At 57.4% G+C, this 22,465-nt stretch overlaps 1 protein-coding gene across 5 annotated transcripts in view; it reads left to right on the top strand.

The window, feature by feature from the left end:
• Positions 1-20,940, top strand: part of ATP2A3 (ATPase sarcoplasmic/endoplasmic reticulum Ca2+ transporting 3) — a 38,030-nt gene extending 17,090 nt beyond the window's left edge. The window contains exons 9-22 of one of the 5 annotated variants that reach the window (XM_058431578.1): positions 2,023-2,111; positions 2,303-2,405; positions 3,599-3,730; positions 4,385-4,510; positions 5,463-5,681; positions 5,888-6,223; positions 9,540-9,760; positions 10,695-10,897; positions 11,895-11,980; positions 14,473-14,606; positions 15,367-15,484; positions 16,066-16,183; positions 19,378-19,423; positions 20,297-20,934. In XM_058431578.1, coding sequence (XP_058287561.1) covers positions 2,023-2,111; positions 2,303-2,405; positions 3,599-3,730; positions 4,385-4,510; positions 5,463-5,681; positions 5,888-6,223; positions 9,540-9,760; positions 10,695-10,897; positions 11,895-11,980; positions 14,473-14,606; positions 15,367-15,484; positions 16,066-16,183; positions 19,378-19,397 — 1,905 coding nt within the window. In that variant the 3' untranslated portion in view covers positions 19,398-19,423; positions 20,297-20,934. Of the gene's footprint in view, positions 1-2,022; positions 2,112-2,302; positions 2,406-3,598; positions 3,731-4,384; positions 4,511-5,462; positions 5,682-5,887; positions 6,224-9,539; positions 9,761-10,694; positions 10,898-11,894; positions 11,981-14,472; positions 14,607-15,366; positions 15,485-16,065; positions 16,184-16,538; positions 16,627-19,377 lie in introns of all 5 variants that reach the window. The other 4 variants (XM_032138216.2, XM_058431580.1, XM_032138214.2 and 1 more) reach the window with 4 other exon arrangements.
• Positions 20,941-22,465: the final 1,525 nt, after the last annotated feature.

Here is a 22,465-nt window from a genome sequence, read left to right as displayed (position 1 = left end):
GGCCAGGTTGCTGACAGTCTGTTAACCTCAGTCTCCTCATTGGAAGCCTGGCTGTGTGAGCCCTGCAAGGTAAACGTAAAGGACATAGGAGAGGCTCAAGTTCAGCCTTGGCATAGGAGCCAAGCTGAGCCTGGATCCGGGTTCCATCCTGCTCCATCATGACTGTGCAGTCAACACCTGTCACCAGATAAGCCAGCTCCGGTAACCTGGGAAGGGCCAGGGCAGGAATTATTCATTCCCTGCACTTGATCCCACGTCCTGGGCTCGCTGCCCACATGGCCAAGGGATTCTGGCTGAGGCTTCAGCAGGCCCATGGGGCAGAAGGCTCCTCCTGACCCAGCAGGTGGGTGGGTGGGGAGATGGTGAAGGCTATGGGTTCCCCACCCTTCTCAGGTCCCCAGTGCCTCTCTGTCACCCCTGCTTCCACATCTGCCCACTGGGCTTGGAAACCCAGGCTCTGTATTCTGAGACCCTAAGGCCTTCTAGGAGCCCATCAAAGGCTGCTTTAGGGGAGGGGTACTATCGAGCTTTACTGTCCTGCTAAAAGCCCTCGTAGGATTTTATTTAAACAGAGTGTTTCTTGACTAATAGCGATTTTTTTTTTTTTGAGGCGGAGTCTCATTCTGTTTGTTGTCTAGGCTGGAGTGCAGTGGCATGATCTGAGCTCACTGCAACCTCTGCCTCCCAGGTTCAACCAATTCTCCTGTCTCAGCCTCCCAAGTAGCTGGGACTACAGACAGGCATGCGCCACCACACCCAGCTAATTTTTGTATTTTAGTAGAGATGGGGTTTTGCCATGTTGGCCAGGCTGGCCTATAACTCCTGACCTCAAGTGATCCACCTGCCTCGGCCTCCCAAAGTGCAGGGATTACAGCCCTGAGCCATCGTGCCCGGCCCTAATAAAGATTTTTTTTTTTTTTTTTTTGAGATGGAGTCTCACTCTGTGGCCAGGCTGGAGTGCAGTGGCACGATCTTGGCTCACTGCAACCTCTGCCTTCCAGGTTCAAGCGATTCTCCTGCCTCAGCCTCCCGAGTAGCTAGGACTACAGACGAGTGCCACCACACCCAGCTAATTTTTGTAGTTTTAGTAGAGATGGGGTTTCACCATGTTAGCCAGGATGGTCTCAAGCTTGACCTCGTGATCCACCCGCCTCGGCCTCCCAAAGTTCTGGGATTACAGGCGTGAGCCACCGCGCCCAGCTAATAATAAACAGTTTTAAAGTGCAGTGTGAGGAGGTTGTAGAGGCCTTACGTCCTGGATGCTGGGCTGTGCTTGCTGGGTGACTGCCCCCAGGAGTAGGGAGGAGAGCGGGAAGGAAGGGACACTTATTATGCATCTACTGGGCGCTGGGCTGGCCCTTTGCTTGAGAATGTGCAGCGAGGCCGCCACGTCCAGGAAGCAGGAACTGTCTCCCCAGCAGAGCTGGCTGAACAGACAAAGAAATAGGCACCCTGGGCCAGGTGAGCCCCCTGCTCCTGAGGTGCACAGGTGGGGGCTGAGTGACCCAGCAGGCCGTGTGGCAGGGGCTCACTCTCTGGGGACATCTCTGGGCTAGAGGGGTCTGTGCCTCCGAGCAGCGTGTGGGTTTCCTTCCTTGAAGGCCACGAACTCATTTCCTTGAAGGCAAAGGAGGGGGCGGTTCCCGTGTTACTAGTGGAGAAACTGAGGCTCAGCTACTTGGCCAGGGGTCGCACAGTGATATGGGCAAGGACCCAGGCTTTCTGCCTAGCTCAGGGCTCCCTCAAGCTGGCAGCTGCCCCCAGAGCATTGAAGAATCTGCCATAAATCCCACAGAAGTCCAGGACATTTGGACAAACCGGAGCGGGACACATGTCCCTGCCTCAGCCTGGACCCTGCGTTCTATTTCCCTCCTGGTGGGGACGGACGGCCAGGGCGGTTTGGCTCTCGGTCGGGCAGGGGGCCTGCAGGACCCCACCCTGGGGTCGGGCTTTATTCAAACTGGCCGCCCAGGGAGGAGGGAGGCGACCCCGCCCGCCTAAGCACGCCCCTGCGCTCCCCAGATGTTCGTGGTAGCCGAGGCCGATGCGGGCTCCTGCCTTTTGCACGAGTTCACCATCTCGGGTACCACGTATACCCCCGAGGGCGAAGTGTGAGTGCGGGACCAGGGGACGCGCGGGCGGGCGGCCTGGGGGCGGGGCCACGCGTGGCGGCGCCGAGGTGTCCATGGGAGGCCCCTGGGGGCGGGTCAGGAGGCGGAGCCTCTCCCGGGGCGGGGCCAGGAGGCGGAGCCCCTCCGGGGGCGGGGCCGAGGTCCTCCTGGTGACCGTCCCGGCTCCGCAGGCGGCAGGGGAATCAGCCTGTGCGCTGCGGCCAGTTCGACGGGCTGGTGGAGCTGGCGACCATCTGCGCCCTGTGCAACGACTCGGCGCTGGACTACAACGAGGTGGGCCCCACCCCCTTTCATGACCTCCCTAGTATCCAGGCAACCAGGACAGACCCTTTTCCCAGCCTCAAAGCTCCCAGGGTTGGCAGCCCTTGCCCCCTGGAAGTGCCACACCCAGGGAGCACGGTTACCGCTGCACACCCCTCTCTGCCGCCCCTCTTTTTCGTTAGACAGACTTCAGAACCCTCCCGCTGGGGCTCTTGGTCTGTGGGGGACTGCCATGGAAGGGGCTGAAGGGCTGGGGAAACCTGTGAGGGGAAGAGATTTGGGGAACAGGACTAAGAAAATGTTTAAAGCAGAAGACACAGCCCACAAAAGGCCCACATTCAGTTAAAGCCTCCTGCGACTTAGGTGTTGACTGCCGTTCACGTGGCTGGGGCAGTGGAATGGGGTATGCAGCAGGCGTCTGCCCAAAGGGAGGTCCTTGGCCAGACCCAGTCTGAGGCCAAGCTGAGGGCAGTAGAGCACCACCGAAGAGTTTTGAGCAGGAGAGTGACACGGTCAGATGTGCATTTACAGAAGATCACCGAGGCTTCCGTGTGGTGGACAGACAGACAGTAGAGGACCGAAGCCAGGAAGGCCTGTGTGGTCATTCGGGCCAGAGAGATGCGGGCTGAGCCCTGGCTGGAGCCTCGGGGGAGCAGGGAGAAGGCATGGGTCAGAGACATGTAGGAGGAGCCAAAAGTCCTGGGACTTGGTGACTGGTTAGGTGAAAGAGAGGGAGGAGGCCAGGGTGGCTCCTGGTTGCTGTGCTGTCTGGGGCCGTCACTGGAGTGGCAAATACAGAGAGTGGGAGAGGTGGCCTGAGGGGTCCCCAGGGAACGAGGTTCAGCAGGCAGCTGGACATCTGGGCTTGGGGCTCAGCAAAGGGCCCCAGGGAGAGCAGGTGGGAGGGTGGGAGCAAGCCCGGACAGCAGAAACCGGTGAAGGAGGCTGACAGGAAGTGGACAGAGATGCAGACGGAGGGCAGGGAGGGTGTGTGGCGATCAGTGCCAGCGTGGGGGGCTGAATGTCAGCGTCAGATACCACCCCGACCCCAGGGTGGCCAGGCTGGGAAGGGCTCACAGGCCTGTGCAAAGGAAGTTACACGGAACTCCAGCAAAGGCAGCTTCAGGGGCAAGGAGTGAGTGAGGCTGGGGACAGGGGCTGGAGGCTGCCTGCCCCTCACTCCCTATCCCCTGGGTCCTTGCCAGGCCAAGGGTGTGTACGAGAAGGTGGGAGAGGCCACGGAGACAGCTCTGACTTGCCTGGTGGAGAAGATGAACGTGTTCGACACCGACCTGCGGGCCTTGTCCCGGGTGGAGCGAGCTGGCGCCTGTAATGCGGTGAGCAGAGCTGGGGGCTCAGGCCTCCGGCTGCGTAGCTGGGGCTTCTGGGACATCTGGAGAAGGCAGAGAGGACACTGAAGTTTTTTTTTTGTTTCTTTTGTTTTTTTTTTGAGACAGAGTCTCATTCTGTTGCCCAGGCTTTAGTACAATGGTGCAATCCTGGCTCACGGCAACCTCTGCCTCCCGGGTTCAAGTGATTCTCGTGCCTCAGCCTCCCGGTGCGTGCCACCACACCTGGCTAATTTTTGCATTTTTTAGTAGAGACAGGGTTTCACCGTGTTGTCCAGGCTAGTCTCAAAACTCCTGACCTCAGGTGATCTGCCCGCCTCAGCCTCCCAGAGTGCTGGGATTACAGGCGTGAGCCACCGCTCCCAGCTGACAGTGAAGTAAGACTTAGAGAAAAGAGGGGAGAAGGCTGCGTGTGGACAAAGGTTTGGAGTTGGGCTGCACACAGCATGGTCAGGAAATGGCAACGTATTGCCATTTCTGGGGCTGGAGAGGGAAATGGAGGCCTTGAATGGCAGGGTCAGAGGAGTATAGATGTTATCCCACACAGAGCAAGAGGCTCTCTTGGAGCCAAGCAGTTGGTGGGAAGGCAGACGAGAGTTGCTGGCTCTGTCCTTCATGCCCTGACCTGCCTGGACCCCGCAGGTCATCAAGCAGCTGATGCGGAAAGAGTTCACCCTGGAGTTCTCCCGAGACCGGAAGTCCATGTCCGTGTACTGCACGCCCACCCGTCCTCACCCTACCGGCCAAGGCAGCAAGATGTTTGTGAAGGTGGGGGCCTGCCTGTCTGGCCTGGGCCCCTGTGCACCCTGGGGAACCTGGTCTTCCACGCTCCTCTGTGAGCCCCAGTCTCCCCGTGTGAATGGCAGGGTTGGGTTAGAAGTTCTCAGGAGCCCCTTTTGCCTCTAACTGGTGGTGTAGGGGTGGTTGGTGCCACCCTTGGTGCTCCGTGTTTTGGAAACTGAGTCCCAGGGAGGGAAAGGAATCACCTCCCTTGCAGACCACTGTCTACAGCATCTCCGTTGCTGCCCCCAAACCTGAAGAGAGAAATACAGCTCTAGCTTCACCCTGCAAGGGAGGTTTAAACCCCTTTTGAAATGAAAAGGCTTCCGTACTGGGAGCTCGGGCCACTTGGAAAAGTTAGTGCCTGGGTGACCTTTTAGGAGCAGGAGAAGCCATCGAAGGAGCTTTAGAGGCTGTTCCTAGGCCTGGAGTGAGGTCTGAGGTGAGACCTGAGGCCCACTGAGGGGCCTTTCACCCCCAGACCCCCTTCCCAGGGCTATGCCCGCCACATCCTGTGCATGGCTCTATTTCTGGTCCCCAGGCAGGGCTCAGCCTGCCTCCCTGCTGCTGAGACCCCTACCAAATTGGAACCCGAGTAGCACCAGGGAGGCAGGGCCTACAGGGGATGCCATTCCCACCCCTGCCTGCAAAACGCTGCAGCACCCGAGGCGGCTGTGGGCTGGTGGGGGAAGGGCATTGTTAGGTTGGTGGCTGCCCCCACCCCAGCACACTCCCCCCGTTCCCTTTAGTTTGTCTCACAGGGGGACCCACTTGGTTCTCACTTTGAACTTTCAAAGAATGGATTCTGCTCCCTGCCTTGTGTGTGTACCCTTGGGTGGCCTTTCCCCGTATCTTAGTCTCAGCTTCCTGAGTTTGGGCAGGAGGGAAAGGAGGGGTCCTGAGTGACGAGTTACCTCCTCTCCTTCTCCCGTCCTCGCAGGGGGCTCCTGAGAGCGTGATCGAGCGCTGCAGCTCAGTCCGTGTGGGGAGCCACACAGCACCCCTGACCCCCACCTCCAGGGAGCAGATCCTGGCAAAGATCCGGGATTGGGGCTCAGGCTCAGACACGCTGCGCTGCCTGGCACTGGCCACCCGGGACGCGCCCCCAAGGAAGGAGGACATGGAGCTGGACGACTGCAGCAAGTTTGTGCAGTACGAGGTGGGTGCGGGAGCCGAGTCTCCCTGCAGTACGAGGTGGGTGTGGGAGCCGAATCTTCCTGCAGTACGAGGTGGGTGTGGGAGCCGAATCTCCCTGCGGTACGAGGTGGGTGCGGGAGCCGAGTCTCCCTGCAGCAGCTGGGTAGGTCAGGGATGGTAGGTCAGGGATGGGCTCAGGCCCCGCTTGAATCTGCCCCCTCCCTACAGACGGACCTGACCTTCGTGGGCTGCGTGGGCATGCTGGACCCGCCGCGGCCTGAGGTGGCTGCCTGCATCACACGCTGCCACCAGGCGGGCATCCGCGTGGTCATGATCACGGGGGATAACAAAGGCACTGCCGTGGCCATCTGCCGCAGGCTTGGCATCTTTGGGGACACGGAAGACGTGGCGGGCAAGGCCTACACGGGCCGCGAGTTTGATGACCTCAGCCCCGAGCAGCAGCGCCATGCCTGCCGCACCGCCCGCTGCTTCGCCCGCGTGGAGCCCGCACACAAGTCCCGCATCGTGGAGAACCTGCAGTCCTTTAACGAGATCACCGCCATGGTGAGGCCACAGCCTGCAGCCCCAGGAGGGGGTGATAAGTGGGGCCACAGGGCGTGGAAAGAGCAAGCCGTGCAACTCTCCCCTCTGCCTCATTCTTATCTTTTCTAACATCTTTTAACCAAAAAATTCAAATACAAAGAGAAATTTAAATAATGTTATTCTGAGCCAGGCGCGGTGGCTCACGCTTGTCATCTCAGCACTTTGGGAGGCAGGCAGATCACTTGAGGTCAGGAGTTCGAGAAAAGCCTGGCCAATATGCAGAAACCGCATCTCTACTAAAAGTACAAAAATTAGCTGGGCGTGGTGGTGCATGCCTGTAATCCCAGCTACTCAGGAGGCTGAGGCAGGAGAATCGCTTGAACCCAGGAGGCGGAGGTTGCAGTGAGCCGAGATCGCACCACTGCACTCCAGCCTGGGTGACAGAGTGAGACTTTGTCTCAAAATAATAATAATAATACTAATTTTATTCTGAACACCTACATATCTATCATCTAGATTCTACAACTAACATTTTATTGTATTTGCTTTATTACATACCTGTCCATGCAGGCATTCTTTGCCCATCCCTAGCCCATCTTTTCTTAGGTGTATTTCAAAGTCAGTTGCAGACATTGGCATACTTCCCCCTCACCTACTTTAGAATACATGCTAACCAAAGAGCAATGTTGTTTGTGGTTCTGTTTTTCCTTTTTGAGGTAAAATTTGCCTTCGATGAAACACACAGATATTTAGTGTATTATCTGATGAGTTTAGGAACATGCACACGCCTGTGTAACTCACAGCCTTATCAAGATAGGAAAATGCCAGGCATGGTGGCTCACGCTTGTAATTCCAGCACTTTGGGAGGCCAAGGCAGGAGGATTGCTTGAGCCCAGGAGTTTGAGACCCCATCTCACCAAAAAAAAAAAAAAAAAGATATGACACATTACCGTCAACCCATGAAGTTCCCGCACACTCCTTCCCCATCTCTGTCCTTTGTCGCAAAACAGGCGATCACTGTTTCGGTTTTTTTTCCACCGTGTATGAGTTTTATCTGCCCTAGATTTTCAAATGAATGGAATCATACAGTATGGACTGTTTTGGTTTGGGGCTTTTTTGAGATCTATCTGCATTGTTGTATCAGATTATTGCTGTTTTTTTTTTTTTTTTAGATGGAGTCTCGCTCTGTCACCCAGGCTGGAGCACAGTGGCGCGATCTCGGCTCACTGCAACCTCCGCCTCCCAGGTTCAAGCGATTCTCCTGCCTCAGCCTCCTGAGTAGCTGGGACCACAGGCATGCGCCACCATGCCCAGCTAATTTTTTTATTTTTAGTAGAGATGGAGTTTCACCATGTTGGCCAGGATGGTCTCAATCTCTTGACCTTGTGATCCGCCCGCCTGGGCCTCCCAAAGTGCTGGGATTACAAGCATGAGCCACCGTGCCCGGCCTATTGCTTTTTTATTGTTGAGTAGCATTCCACTGTGTGAACATTTCGGTTTATTGAACCATTCCTCTTTGGATGGACATTTAGTTTGGGCCTAGTTTTTGTTCTTAATTGCTGGCCTATTCTTCTGACCTCAGCCTCTCCCCTGACCTGGTCTCTGTTTTTAATGTTGACCTCCATCCTAACCCAGTCCTGTACCTTGACCTTAACCCTGACCCATGGCCCAGCCTTGGTCTGCACACCAACCTTGACCACCACTGCAACCTGGTTCTTCATCTTATCTTTGACCTCTATGCTGACTTTGTCCCTGACCTTGATGTTGACCCTCATCTTAATCTAATTCTTTTTGTGTTTGTGTGATAAGGTCTCACTCTGTTGCCCAGGCTGGAATGCAGTGGCAGAGTCATGGCTCACTGAAGCCTCATCCTCTTGGGCTCAAGAGATCCTCCCACCTCAGCCTCCTGAGGAGCTGAGACTACAGGCATGCACCACTATACCTGGCTAATTTGTTAACATTTTGTAGATATGAGGTCTCCTTATGTTGCCCAGGCTAGTCTTGAACTCCTGGACTCAAGCAATCCTCCTGCCTTGGTCTCCAAATTGCTAGGATTACAAGTGTGGGCCACCACACCCAGCCTGACCTAACTATTTATGTGGAGCTTAACCCTGATATGAATTGCAGTCTTGGCCGGGCACGGTGGCTCACGCCTGTAATCCCAGCTCTCCAGGAGGTCATGGCGGGCAGATCACCTGAGGTCAGGAGTTCAAGACCAGCCTAGCCAACATGGTGAAACCCTGTCTCCACTAAAAATATAAAAATTAGCCAGTGCATGCCTATAATCTGAGCTACTCAGGAGGCTGAGGCACGAGAATTGCTTGAATCTGGGAGGAGGAGGTTGCAGTGAGCCGAGATTGTGCCATTGCACTCTAGCCTGGGCGACAGAGTGAGACTCTGTCCCCCTCCCCCGCAAAAAAAAAGAATTCCAGTCTTGACCTGGACCAAGACCTTATTCTCAACATTGACCTTGACACTGCCCCACCCCGCAACGTAATACTTTATGTTGACCTCAACTTTGATCTGGCCTTCAATTTTTTAGATGGAGTCTCACTCTGTGGCCCAGGCTGGAGTGCAGTGGCGCAATCTCGGCTCACTGCAACCTCCGCCTCCCGGGCGCAAGCGACTCCCCTGCCTCAGCCTCCCAAGTAGCTAGGATCATAGGCACGCGCCACTGCGCCCAGCTAATTTTTGTATTTTTATTAGAGATGGGGTTTTATCATGTTGCCCAGGCTGGTCTTGAACTCCTGACCTCAGGTCATCCACCCGCCTTGGCCTCCCAAAGTGCTGGGATTACAGGCGTGAGCCACCGCTCCTGGCCTGGCCTTCAATTTCACCTTCATTGCAACTCCAGATTTCGTGTCACTTGACATCACTCCTCATGTGGACCTTGACTTCGCCTCTGCCTTTGCCCTGATCTTCAACTTGACTATAACACCTACCTGGCTCGTTACCCGGGCCATCCCCTTAACTTCATTCCTGACTTGACCTCAGCTTTCTCCCTAACCTCACTTTCATCTTCTACCCCACATCCAACCTCAATTTCATCCCTACCCTCATTGCTGACTCACCGTCATCCCCATCCCCACCTCATCGTCTCTCCTGACCGCATACTTGATATTCTCCCCAACTTTGTCCTTGTCTGCACCCCTTGCCTTCTCCTCAGCCTCATCCTCAGCCCAGTTTCTAAGTTCATTCTCGAACCCACCATTTGTTCTGTCCAGCTGTCTGCTTCCTTTGGAACATCCGCTAAGATTGGGGATGGGCTGAGTTGGCAGGAGATGGGGAGGTGGAAGGGAAGTTTCTCAGGCACAGCCCTACCTGACCTGGCCCACAGACTGGCGATGGAGTGAACGACGCACCAGCCCTGAAGAAAGCAGAGATCGGCATCGCCATGGGCTCAGGCACGGCCGTGGCCAAGTCGGCGGCAGAGATGGTGCTGTCAGATGACAACTTTGCCTCCATCGTGGCTGCGGTGGAGGAGGGCCGGGCCATCTACAACAACATGAAGCAATTCATCCGCTACCTCATCTCCTCCAATGTTGGCGAGGTCGTCTGGTGAGGCCGGGCACTCCCTCTTCGCAGCCCTCTCGATCCGCTCTGTGCTTCTGAGACAGGGAAAGTGCCTGTTCCTCGGATGGGCCACGGGGATGGAGGGGCCTGTTCCCTGCCCTGGCTGGGGCCTTCCAGGGTCCCACCTTGGAGTGGACGGGGGAGAGGACATCTCGTCATTCTCCAGAGGCCCTGGTGACCTATGGATCATGGTCACCCCAGCACCCACGGAGGTGCCCGAAGAGTCGCCTCTCAGCCCTCCAGCCATGAACTCCCACTTGCAGATTAGCAAGATGAGAGAAAAGCCCCACCTTTAGGCATTCGTGTGTGTGTCCGTGTGCGAATGTGTATTTGTGTGCACGTGGCCTGAGTGCCTGAGTGAGAGGTGTGGGTAATGTGTATATTTTGCATGTGTGCTCTTGTGCATTTTGAGCGTGAGTACAAGCAGAAGGATTTGTGCCAGCGTGTACTGTGCACACACTCGCATTCACATGTGAGAATGCCTGTGGGGAATGGTGAGCATGTGTGTTGCTGGACATGGATGGATTCTGCATCTCTGCACCTCAGGGCAGACACATAGGTGTTTGCTTGTGTTTGCGGGATGGTGTGGCATGTGCTAGGTTTTTGCACATGTCTGATTCTTGGGCATACCCTCTTCGTGTACGTGTGTGTGTGTGTGTGTGTGTGTGTGTACTTGGCCTCTGCTAGGCCTAAAGAGCAGGTATGTCCAGGATCCAGAGCTGGGACTGGGGAAGGCAGGGCTGGCCAGGCCCGAGGCAGAGCTGTGTACACACACCCTTCACATCACAGCTAGCGGAGGGAGGAGGGGCTGCCGTGGAGACAGTGGGTGAGCTCCCAGCCTTGGGTCTGAGCAAGAGCTGGAGCCTCCATCTGGCGGGGACTGGGCCTACCGGGGCTAGAGCTCATGACTCTGTTCCAGCATCTTCCTCACGGCAATTCTGGGCCTACCCGAAGCCCTGATCCCTGTGCAGCTGCTCTGGGTGAACCTGGTGACAGACGGCCTACCTGCCACGGCTCTGGGCTTCAACCCGCCAGACCTGGACATCATGGAGAAGCTGCCCCGGAGCCCCCGAGAAGCCCTCATCAGTGGCTGGCTCTTCTTCCGATACCTGGCTATCGGAGGTGAGTGGGGCCTGAGCCCTCCGTGGAATTCCTAAGCTTCCTAAGAGCCTTGTATCAGGCTTGCAAGCTGCAGACAGTGTGACTCAGCCTGGCTTGTGCCAGTAGAAACTGTATGAGCTCATGTAATGGCAAAGAACAGGCATGGCTGGATCTGGATCTCAGTATCACTGGCATATTTTGGCACTGCCTCAGTTTCATTCTCAGGCCCACGTCCCTCATGGTGGCAGAATGGCTGCTGCAGCCCCGCCCCTCATGCTCACTCCATTACAACCCTAAATTCAACTGAAGAGAGAGCCTTTTATCATACTGCTCTCCTGGTAGTATGATAAAAGTCTTAGGCTTGGGCCAGGCATGGTGGCTTACACTTGTAACCCCAGCATTGTGGGAGGCCGAGGTGGGCAGATCACTTGAGGTCAGGATTTTGACCAGCCTGGCCAACATGTGGCTCATACCTGTAACCCCAGCACTTTGGGAGGCTGAGGCAGGCAGATCACCTGAGGTCAGGAGTTCGAGACCAGCCTGGCCAACGTGGTGAAACCCCATCTCTACTAAACATACAAAAATTACAAAAATTAGCTGGGCATGATGGCAGCTGCCTGTAATCCCAGCTACTCGGGAGGCTGAGGCAGGAGAATCACTTGAACCCAGGAGGCAGAGGTTGCTGTGAGCCGAGATGGCACCATTGCACTCCAGCCTGGGCGACAGAGTGAGACTCCGTCTCAAAAAAAAAAAAAAAAAAGTCTCAACAGGCCTATTCTCATCGGCCCACATAGGGTTCACCTGCTAATCTCCAACCACTGGGGCCAAGGGTATGGCAGATGCTGATTGTCCAGCCAGGGCCCACCACTGGCATCGAGGGGAGGTGCCTGCAAACCACATGGCTTAGAGAGGAAAAGGGTGGCTTCCTGCTGGGAATTCAGGGAATTATTAGGCAGGGGAAACAGATGCCAGAAAACCACCGCCATTCTCTACAGCCAGTCTCCTCCCTTCCCCGCAGTGTACGTAGGCCTGGCCACAGTGGCTGCCGCCACCTGGTGGTTCCTGTATGATGCCGAGGGACCTCACGTCAACTTCTACCAGCTGGTGAGCATGGGATGGCCAGGGAGCCTGTTGAACTTACAGCTCGAGTTGTTGGAGTTCCAGGGGAGATGGGTCCAGAGCCGCATGGGTGGCCTGCAGTGTCCTTCCCCACTCGCTATATACAAATAAACATCCCCACCTGGGGAGCCGAGCTCAGAGCCTGTGGGAAACCCAGAGACACCAGCATGGTCCCCAAGCCAAAAGGCACCTCCCCATCCCAGTCAGTTAGCGGGGACCAAGGGGCCTCACTGCCAGATGTATCTTACCTTTGTCAGGGAAGGCCTAAAACGTTGAGGCCTCAGAGGAGTGAGCCCCTAAATGGTGGGACTTTAGGCAGAGGGTCAAACTGAGGAGAACAAGAATGGAGGGGAGGGCCAGGCACGGTGGCTCATGCCTGTAATCCCAGCACTTTGGGGGGCCGAAGTGGATGGACCACCTGAGGTCAGGAGTTCGAGACCCGCCTGTCCAACATGGTGAAACCCTGTCTCTATTAAAAATACAAACATTAGCTGGGCGTGGTGGTGCACGCCTGTAATCCCAGCTACTCGGGAGGCTGAGGCAGTTGAATCACATGAACCTGGGAGACAGCGGTTGCAGTGAGCCAAGATCACACCACTGCACTCCAGCCTGGGTGACAGAGCAAGACTCCATCTCAAGAAAAAAAAAAAAAAGAATTGAGGGGAGGCTAGCCGTGGTGTCTGACGCCTGTAATCCTAGTACTTTGGGAGGCCAAGGTAGGCGGATCACTTGAGTCCAGGAGTTTGAGACCAGCCTGGGCAATACAGTGAGACCCCATCTCTACCAAATAAAAATTTAAAAAAAAGTTAGCCAGGCATGGTGATGTGTGCCTGTAGCTTCTCGGGAGGCTGAGGTGGGAGGATCAGTTGAGTCCAGGAGGTCATAGCTGAAGTGAGCCGTGATCACACCACTGCACTTCAGCCTTGGTGACAGAGTAAGACCCTGTCTCTAAAAAACAAAGAACACGCCTGTAATCCCAGCACTTTGATGGTGGCAGATGCCTGTTTTCCCAGCTACTCGGGAGGCTGAGGCAGGAGAATCGCTTGAACCCAAGAGATGGAGGTTGCAGTGAGCTGAGATCGCACCACTGCACTCCAGCCTGGGAGATAGAGCAAGACGCAGTCTCAAAAAAAAAAAAAAGAAAAGAAAAGAAAACCAAACCAAAGGGGGTCTTGCAGGATACAGGGAATAGGAAATAGGCAGGCAAAGGGAAGGAGTGGGCAGAGCAGTGGCCTCACCAGTAGATATGGGCTCCTCCAGGGCTTTCCCACGTGCCTGTGAGGCAGAAGCTTCAGCCCGACGCACTGTCTTTTTTTTTGAGATGGAGTCTCGCTCTGTCGCCCAGGCTGGAGTGCAGTAGCACGATCTCGGCTCACTGCAACCTCCGCCTCCTGGGTTCAAGTGATTCCCCTGCCTCAGCCTCCCAATTAGCTGGGACTACAGGCGCCTGCCACCATGCCCGGCTAATTTTTTGTATTTTAGTAGAGACGGGGTTTCACCATGTTGGCCAGGATGGTCTCGATCTCCTGATCTCATGACCCGCCCGCCTTGGCCTCCCAAAGTGCTGGGATTACAGGCATGAGTCACCGTGCCCGGACCCCAGCACACCTTCTAATGAATAATTCTGGACGCCACACCGAGACCTGTGACCTGGGGAATACTGTGTGTGTGTGGCAGGTGATTACTGGTGAAACCCAGAAGGTCTGCACTGAGTAGGGCATTTATGGCAAGAGCAACAGACCCACTGAAACATTTTTATTTATTTATTTTTTTGAGATGGAATCTCGCTCTGTCGCCCAGGCTGGAGTGCGGTGGCGCGATCTCAGCTCACTGCAACCTCCGCCTCCTGGGTTCAAGCCATTCTCCTGCCTCAGCCTCCAGAGTAACTGGGATTACAGGCACCCACCACCACGCAGGCTAATTTTTGTATTTTTAGTAGAGACAGGGATTCACCATGTTAGCCAGGCTGGTCCCAAACTCCTGACCTCAGGTGACCCACCCGCCTGGGCCTCCCTGGGATGACAGGCGTGAGCCACCACGCCCAGCTGTAAATGGAATCTTAATAACAGTGAACAGGGCCTGTGTAGCCTTCATCTTCTATTCCGCAAAGGTGAATTCCACTCCCACATGGTTTTGTTGGTTGATTTTCACATCCATTTCCCTATTCAGTGATCTCCAGGGTCCCGCTAGCCTCCCCAGGCTAATGCCAGCTGTTCTCCTTCTGAGCCATTGCACTCCTGTTCCAGAACAGTCTGCCTTTCCCACACCATGCCCTTGCTTCTCCCTGGCACGGTGCAGCTCCCCCCCGCCGCCCCGACCCCGCACCCCTCCCGGGATCCCCAGCCCACCCCACGGCAGTGTTTTATGTGCTGGTTGTGCCCAGGCGTGGGCCAAGGGCAGGATGAGGCTTCCCTCCTCCCACCCACCAGCCCCTCGCCTGACCTGCCGCTCTCTCTGCCCCGCCACGGTGCCCCCAGAGGAACTTCCTGAAGTGCTCCAAAGACAACCCGCTCTTTGCCGGCATCGACTGTGAGGTGTTCGAGTCGCGCTTCCCCACCACCATGGCCTTGTCCGTGCTCGTGACCATTGAAATGTGCAATGCCCTCAACAGGTGGGCTGGGCACAGGGCCTGGAGCTGGGGCCGAGGAGTGGGGACTGAGGGCTGGGGGTTCCAGTATCAGTGTCTGACGGTCAGGGGTCCAGGATTGGGGTCTACAGGTCAAGAGGATCCAGGATTGGGGTCTGATGTTTGGGGGGTTCAGGATTGGGATCAGAGGTTCAAGGGGGTCCAGGATTGGGGTCCAGAGGTCAAGAGCATCTGAGACTGGGGTCTAGGGGTTGGAGAGGTCCAGGATTGGGGTCTGGGGCCAAGGGGTTCAGGTTGGGGTCTGATGTTTGGGGGGTTCAGGATTGGGATCAGAGGGTGAAGGGTCCAGGATTGGGTTCCAGGGGTCAGGGGAGTCCAGGACTGAGGTCTGGGAGTTAGAGGGGTCCAGAACCAAGGTCGGGGGCCAAGTAGGGTCCAGGATTAGGGTCTGGGGGTCGGGGGGTCCAAGATTGGGATCCAAAGATTTGGGGACCAGGATTGGGGCCTAAGGGTCAGAGGGGCCCAGAGAGGATTCTGAGAGTCCATGGGGACCAGAATTGGGGTCTAGGGGACAAAGAAGGCTGAAACTGGGGTCCGAAGAAATAGGCCAAGATTAGGTCTGAGGGACAGAAAAAGGGATCCCAGCCCGGGACAGGCCCTGGCAGGCCGAGCGGGCAACAGAGATGCACCACTAGAGAAGTGGTGAGGCTCCTCCCATGGGGGTGGGTGCCCAGCAGGGCCTCCCTGCACCCCGGCCTAAGGGGAGCACCCTGTGCCTTGGCAGCGTCTCGGAGAACCAGTCGCTGCTGCGGATGCCGCCCTGGATGAACCCCTGGCTGCTGGCGGCTGTGGCCATGTCCATGGCCCTGCACTTCCTCATCCTGCTCGTGCCGCCCCTGCCTGTGAGTCACCCCGCCTGCCCCACTGCCCTGCTGCCCGGACATCACAGGCCCTGGGCTGGTCGCTGGGCCTCTCTGGCCCCCCTGCAATGGAAACCACCTGGAGGAGAGGGAGGTGAGGGGTCTGGCCAGCCACCACCTCCAGCTGTGGCCCCACCTTCAGGAGCTCCCAGACCTGGGGGACAGAAGAGGGGGAAACCCCTTGCTGAGGGGACTGTGCCCAGGCTGGGGCGGGAGGAAGGACCAGCTTTCCCAGAGCAGAGTCCTCCCGCCTCCCAACAGGATGGATGGGAGTTGGCCCAGTAGGCAAGGGCAGAGGAGGGCCCTTGAGGCAGAGGAAGCTGAGCGGACAAAGATCGGGGGGTGCAGCTGAGCAGACAAAGATTGGGGGCTGCAGCTGAGTGGACAAACATCACTCAGGGTGCATCCACTCAGGGTGGATCACGCAGGGGGTGCATCCAGGGGGTTCTTAGGAGTGCTCACGAAGAGTCCATCAGAGCCCAGGTGGATACGGCCGACGGACGGCTGGGGCACGGGACAGCCAGTCCTTCCTTTAACCAAACCTCCCTTCCCCTCCCCGCCAGCTCATTTTCCAGGTGACCCCACTGAGCGGGCGCCAGTGGGTGGTGGTGCTCCAGATATCTCTGCCTGTCATCCTGCTGGATGAGGTCCTCAAGTACCTGTCCCGGAACCACATGCACGGTGAGTGGGAGGCCCCATCCCGCCCCCTCCGCTGCCCACCTGCCTCCAGCCTGCCTCTGTGCCCGCCTCTGCTCCTGGGCTGCAGCGGACGCTGTGGGTGCGGTGCGCGGAGTCTCTCTGTCTGCACATGAGGGAGGCGTTCTTGGATCACCAAGTGGAGAGTGTGAAAGGGCTCTGGTGGCTGGGACCCAAGGTGTCTGCAGGCTCTTGCACTGCAGGGGTCCTGGGCTCACTGGGCCAGCAACGGGAGCACCTCTTGGGCCACACTGCCTCACTGTCTTCACCTGCCACCCCCTACGTGGCCAGGGCACTGTGCGCTCTTCTGGGCCCCGGCCTCTGACCCCTCTGCACCCAGCCTGTCTTTATCCAGGCATTCTCAGGACAGTCTCGCAGGCCTGGAGTAGGCAGCCGCTGACCACCTCTTGGACCCCAGACCACACCGGGTTGGCCTCTTTGGTGTCACCTTGTGGGTGGGTCAAGGGGAGGGTTGTTTCTGAGCTCACAGCTCTGGGTCTGCCTTAACCCCGGAGTGGAGAGGACAGGATGGCAGGTGTCAGGCTGGAGAGAAGTGGGCTGGGACATGGGGTCCATCCACCTGCCTCTGCCAGGTGGGCTCTGAGAGTGGGTGATTCTGAACCTCCAAGGGCCAGGGACACAGCATCGTCTCGCTGTCAGAGCTGCTCAGGGAGGGAGGAAGCAGGGGCGAGCTCCCGTTCCTGGGAATTTGCACAGAGGCAGTGGCCGTATGGCTGGACTGCTGTGCAGGGGCCTAGGTTGGGCTGGGCAGTGGCCGAGGCCTGCATTGGGGCAGCTGGGTCGTTGGAGGCCACCTCTGGCAGGAATGTGCCCCAGGGCAGGGGGTGGAGGGACTATAAATAGATCACGCGTCTGTCATTCCCTAGGGGCTGAGCAAGGGAGCTGGCCTGTCCAGGGAGTGGCCAGACACATGTAGGGGCTCACTTGAGGCTGCAGGTGGGCACTCAGCCAAGGCAAGCCTGCTGGGGCCGATGGGCGGGGGTGGGGTGAGCTGAGCAAGGGCATTCTGGCCCCTGCTTGGTTCTTTCTGGCCGATGCTCTGTGACAGCCCTGGGGAGACACTGGAAACTCCCATCCATGGGGGCCCAGGGCATCCCTGCACTGGCCGGAGCACCGGGACGGTCCGCCAGGAAATCCTCCAGCCGCCCCTGACCACACTCACTCACCTGCAGAGCCAGGCCTCTGGGGACATGACAGCTCAGGTGGCTTGTCTTCCTCGGGAGATTTCCCAAATGGCCACAACTGCCTAGGAGCTCAGCAGATTTTCTTGAGAAAACTTCAAAGTGAGAAAATTATGCCCATAGCTAAAACGTCTCAGCCAGCGGGGAAAAGCCTGTGTCTCGGGTGCCTTTCAGCATTGGCTGCTGGATGGTGGAGGATTCCCCGGGCCTGAGGAGTGGGAGGGTCCTAGCGGGAGGGGACAGGCCAGGAGGGCTGCGAGGGAGAGATTCCTGCTGGGCCGGGAGTGAGGGGGAGTTTCTCCAGGCTTTGAGGTTAAAGCAGTGGTTGGAAAGAACAGGATTGAACCTGGTGGAACAGGGCTGGGTGAGCACAGATGTTGACACTCAGCGTGCAGGGCAGAGGGGTGAGGCCCGGCAGGGGCAAGGGCCTTGAGTGCCAAGGTAGAGACCCTGGACATTGTCCTCAGGGCAGTGGGGAAGCACAGGAGGAGTGTAAGCACAGTGCGGGACTGTGTCAACCATGGAGGACAGGCAGCAGCGGGTGAGACTAACGGCTCACACCTGTCATCCCACCACTTTGGGAGGCCGAGGTGGGCGGATCACCTGAGTCAGGAGTTCGAGACCAGCCTGGCCAACATGGTGAAACCCCTGTCTCTATTAAAGATACAAAAATTAGCTGGGCGTGGTGGCAGGTGCCTGTAATCCCAGCTACTCAGGAGGCTGAGGCAGGAGAATCGCTTGAACCTGGGAGGTGGAGGTTGCAGTGAGCTGAGATTGAGCTACTGCACTCCAGCCTGGGCGACAGAGCAAAACTCTGTTCCCCCACCCTCCCCCAAAAAGAGGGGGTGAGAGTAACACCAGGAGGTGGGCGAGCGGCATTGAACAGATCTGGGGAGCAGGCCCCAGGCAGCACCTCCACCTCCACCTCCTTGAGATGTTGACGGTGGTCCCTGTGAAGTTTGGCTTGGAAAGGTGGTGCCTAGCTGCTGGAGGACAGACACAGGCTGGGTACCTGCGGCTCCATCTGAGGGGTGGGGTGGAGGCACCCCGAGGAATATGCTCGCTGGAAGCCCAGACAGCCCTGCCCAGCGCCGCTGTAGTCCCTGGGGCCTCCTAAAGCCAGACAGGGCGGGGGTGAGAGAGGGACCCTTTGCGCTCCCAAGCCAGCCCGGTGGCCTTTTAGGGAAGTTTTTCTGAAGCCTGACGCTTGTGGCTTCCCTGTGATTTATGTCATTTACGAGGGATGTGTCTTGGGGAGAATTTTGGATCCTGGGTCAGCCCTGGGGGCTGGGGGCAGTCCTCTTGCCCCACCTCCTGGCTCTGCCCAGGTGTGGCTGAGCAGTTGTCAGGGGAGGCCTGGAGGCTGGGCTGTGGTGGTTGTATTGGGGGACAGATCTGGGAGGTTACAGGCGGGCTTAGACTTTACCCTGAGGACAGTGAGGAACCATGAAATGGGGTGTTGGGACTGGATTTTGGCTTTTGCTTGATGCCAGGGGCAGAAGGATGATGGGAAGGTAAGACTGGGGCTGGGGGCAGGGCGGCAGGCCTTGAGGCCTGGTGGGGGAAGGCAGCGGGACAGATGAGCTCTCGCAATTTGGGTGAAATCAGGCCTAGGTGTGTGATGGGCAAGAGAAGCAAGGATGAGATGAACCTGGTGTCTGAACCTTACGATGATGGTGGTGATTCCCCAAAATGAAAACCAGGAGAGTATGTACTGGAGGGTTTGGGGGTGTTGCTGGAACAGTGGAGTGAAGGAGGCATGGGGGACGTTGCAGGGATGTGTCCTGCAGAGCAGGATCCTGGATGCAGCTTGGGGGGTCCGGTGGGGCTGGGGTAGACTGAGGTCTGGAGTAATGGAGGCCATGGGAGCCTGGGGCTGTCCTGGGAGAAGTGGAGGATGGAAGGGGCTGGAAGGAAGCTGCCTGGATGTGTGCCCTTACACAGACCTCTTAACACGCTCCCGGGTTTTCCTTCCAGAAGAAAAGAGCCAGAAGTGAGCGCTGGGAACAGAGTGGAGTCTCCGGTGTGTACCTCAGACTGATGGTGCCCATGTGTTTGCCTCCACCCCCCACCCCTGCCACCACACTCGCCCACTTGCCCACCGGGTCCTGCCGGATAAATGACAGGCCCGAGGCCAGAACGGCCATCCCCAGGCCTCATCCTGGGGTCTCTGTCCCCACTTCCTTCTGGCCTAGGAGGTCTGTAATTCCTGTCTCCTGGACTCTTCTGGGAAGTTCCCCGCTCTACAGCTCTGGCCCAGGAGCTGCAGGCTGGGAGGGGGCAGCCAAGAAGCTGCAGCTGGCAGCACACCCAGAGATCCGGGGCCCCCCACCCCCAAATCACGAGTCCGGCTGGAGCTTGCTCCCCCTTGCTTGGAAGCTGGACGTTCACTTGGTGACTGGTGCTTCTGCACTGACAGAGGACTCCTGGGGGTCCTTCTTACCGGCTCTGACCTCTCCCTTCATGCCTGGTCTGGGACTGGGTCAGCCCTGGGGGATCAGAACGGGCCATCTGGGCCCAGCTGTGTGTAGCGAGGGCGGGCAGCCCCCTCCACTCCGCTCTGCTTCCACAAAGTCGGCTCCCGAGAGCTTGAGGCTGCTTCTGTTTATATGTGCAGGGCCCAGGGGGTGAAGGGTCAGAGAGACGGACACAAGGAGCCGGGTGGAGGGCGGAGCGAGGATGTCCTTTCCCGGGAGACAAGTCGGGAGAGCCTAGTTGGCCTGCGTCAGCCCCGCTCGCCTCCTGGACTCAGGGTTCCCCGCCCTGAGCACAGGAGACGTTCAGAGTCACGCTGCCACCTGGTCCGCCACACGGAGGTCCAACCCGCCACCCGCGTCCCTGGCACCTGAGACCCCTGAGGTCCTCAGGTTCCTGACCGTGGCACCTTTCCACCCAGCCCAGTGTGCAGCTGCCGCGCTGTCTGTGCAGCTGGGGGCCTCTGAGCCTGGTGGGCTCTCCTGGACTCTTGGCCTCACTCCTTGCCCCCTCCACACGACACCCATGAGCCGAAAGGATGTCACTAAGGAGGACTGATTCCCAAGGGCACCCGCTCTCCCTCCCTCCCTGCTGGAGGAATGTGTCATGTCAGATGAGAGGAAGATGGCCTTTGATGGACAGAATTTTTATCTTAGCTTTTGCTACTTTGGCAAAAACTAGCGAGGGGTAGCAGAAACCTGCGCCAAGGACTGTCCCTGTGTCTTGGCCCCTCCTAGAGAGTGTGCAGACTGATGATTTTGTATGTAAATCAAGACTCACATCCCTTTCCTAGTCCCCCACATCCAAAGCCCCTCAGCCTGCCCTGCAGACCAATGGGCTCCATGTTCTATAGCCCCCTCCCCCACGCCTCTCCCCTCCTCCCTCTCGCAGGTTCTGGCAGCCAGTGAGAGAAACGCAGTGGGGGAGGCGGGGAGTCTGGTGCCTGCAGAGATTCTCTGCTTCTTTCCTGGGGGGAGGTGGGGAGGTCTTAGCAGGAGCAGGGCCCTGTACCCACCTGCTGACATGCTGTTTGGTAGAGAAATAAAGGTTGTGTGACTGGGGGAATGGAGGATCCTCAGCGTCTGTTTTCCTGGGGAGTGGTCCCGCCATCTCCACCTACGGGGCGTCTGCCTGGGGCCCTACCACCTGCCCACACCCAGTCCAGGAAACGCTGAGCAAAGGTCTGGGGTTCACACATCACCAGGATTGCTCTCTTGGCCCCCAAGACAAGGCTCTGGAGAGCCACACTCGAGTGGCAGGTGCAGCACACGCAGAGCCTCCCAGCTTTGGGATGCCCGCTCCTCATGGGGACAGTGTTGACAATTTGTGCATGAGTTCAAAGGCCTTTCGTGCATTTTATTTTATTTATTTATGTATGTATGTATTTGAGACGGAGTCTTGCTCTGTCACCCAGGCTGGAGTGCAGTGGTGCAATCTCGGTTCACTGCAACCTCCACCTCCCGAGTAGCTGCCTCAGCTTGCAGGGTAGCTGGAAAGGCATGGGCCACCACAGCCAGATAATTTTTGTATTTCTTAGTAGAGATGGGGTTTCACCACGCTGGCCAGGCTGGTCTCAAACTCCTGACCTCAGGTGATCCGCCTGCCTCGGCCTTCCAAGGTGCTGGGATGACAGGTGTGAGCCACCTCGCCCAGCCCCTTTTACGCATTGTATGATCTGCATGTCACCGCACCCCCCCCCGCCCCCCCGCCCCCCCGCCGAGGACACAGGCTGGGAGAGTTCCATGATTGGGCCTGGGGCAGGCCTGGGCCTGGAGCCTGAATCTCAGGGGCCCCTTGCATCCCACAGAGGAGCCTCAACCCCAGCTCTTCTGTAGGTCCTGCAGCTCTCCTGCTTATCTCCCTCTCCTCCTCAAATCCCAGGATCCCATCCACCTCTGGCCCTTCCAAGCCCAGCTCAAATGCACCTCACACCTACCACCTTCCCAAGGCTTCCCTCAGCTCACAATACCCAGGGACCTCTGCGAGGCTACCTGGGGTGAGCCGACTTGCCCAGGTGGCCCTGCCTTCCTGCAAGCCGGGGCTCAGGGAAGGGAGTCGCCATGGCCCTCATTTCACCAAAACCCATCATGAAGGCTTAGTATCTAATCCTCCACTCAGCTGCCCTGGGAAGGAGGCGCAGGCCCTGCCCACAGTGCCAGAGGCAGGATTGTCTACATAATTCGCAGGACCCATTGCAAAATGAAAACCCGGAGCCCTTTGATCAAAAATGACAAGAATTACAAAGACAGAAGAACATTCAATATTATGGCCGGACGCAGTGGCTCATGCCTGCAATCCCAGCACTTTGGGAGGCTGAGGCAGGTGAATGACTTGAGGTCAGGAGTTCGAGACCAGCCTGGCCAACATGGCAAACCCCCGCCCCCCCACTAAAAATACAAAAATTAGCCAGGTGTGGTGGCACGCACCTGTAGTCCCAGCTACTCAGAAGGCTGAGACAGGAGAATCACTTGAACCCGGGAGGTGGAGGTTGCAGTGAGCCGAGATCACATCATTGCACTCCAATCTATCTGGGCGACAGAGAGAGACTCTGTCTCAAAAAAAAAAAAAAAAAGAACATTAAAATTCGCCA

The sequence above is a fragment of the Hylobates moloch genome, unplaced genomic scaffold (genome assembly GCF_009828535.3).
Source record: "Hylobates moloch isolate HMO894 unplaced genomic scaffold, HMol_V3 SCAFFOLD_19, whole genome shotgun sequence".
NCBI classification, from domain to species: Eukaryota; Metazoa; Chordata; class Mammalia; order Primates; family Hylobatidae; genus Hylobates; species Hylobates moloch.
Note: the sequence above shows the minus strand (reverse complement) of the source record. Positions and strands in the feature narration are given on the sequence as shown.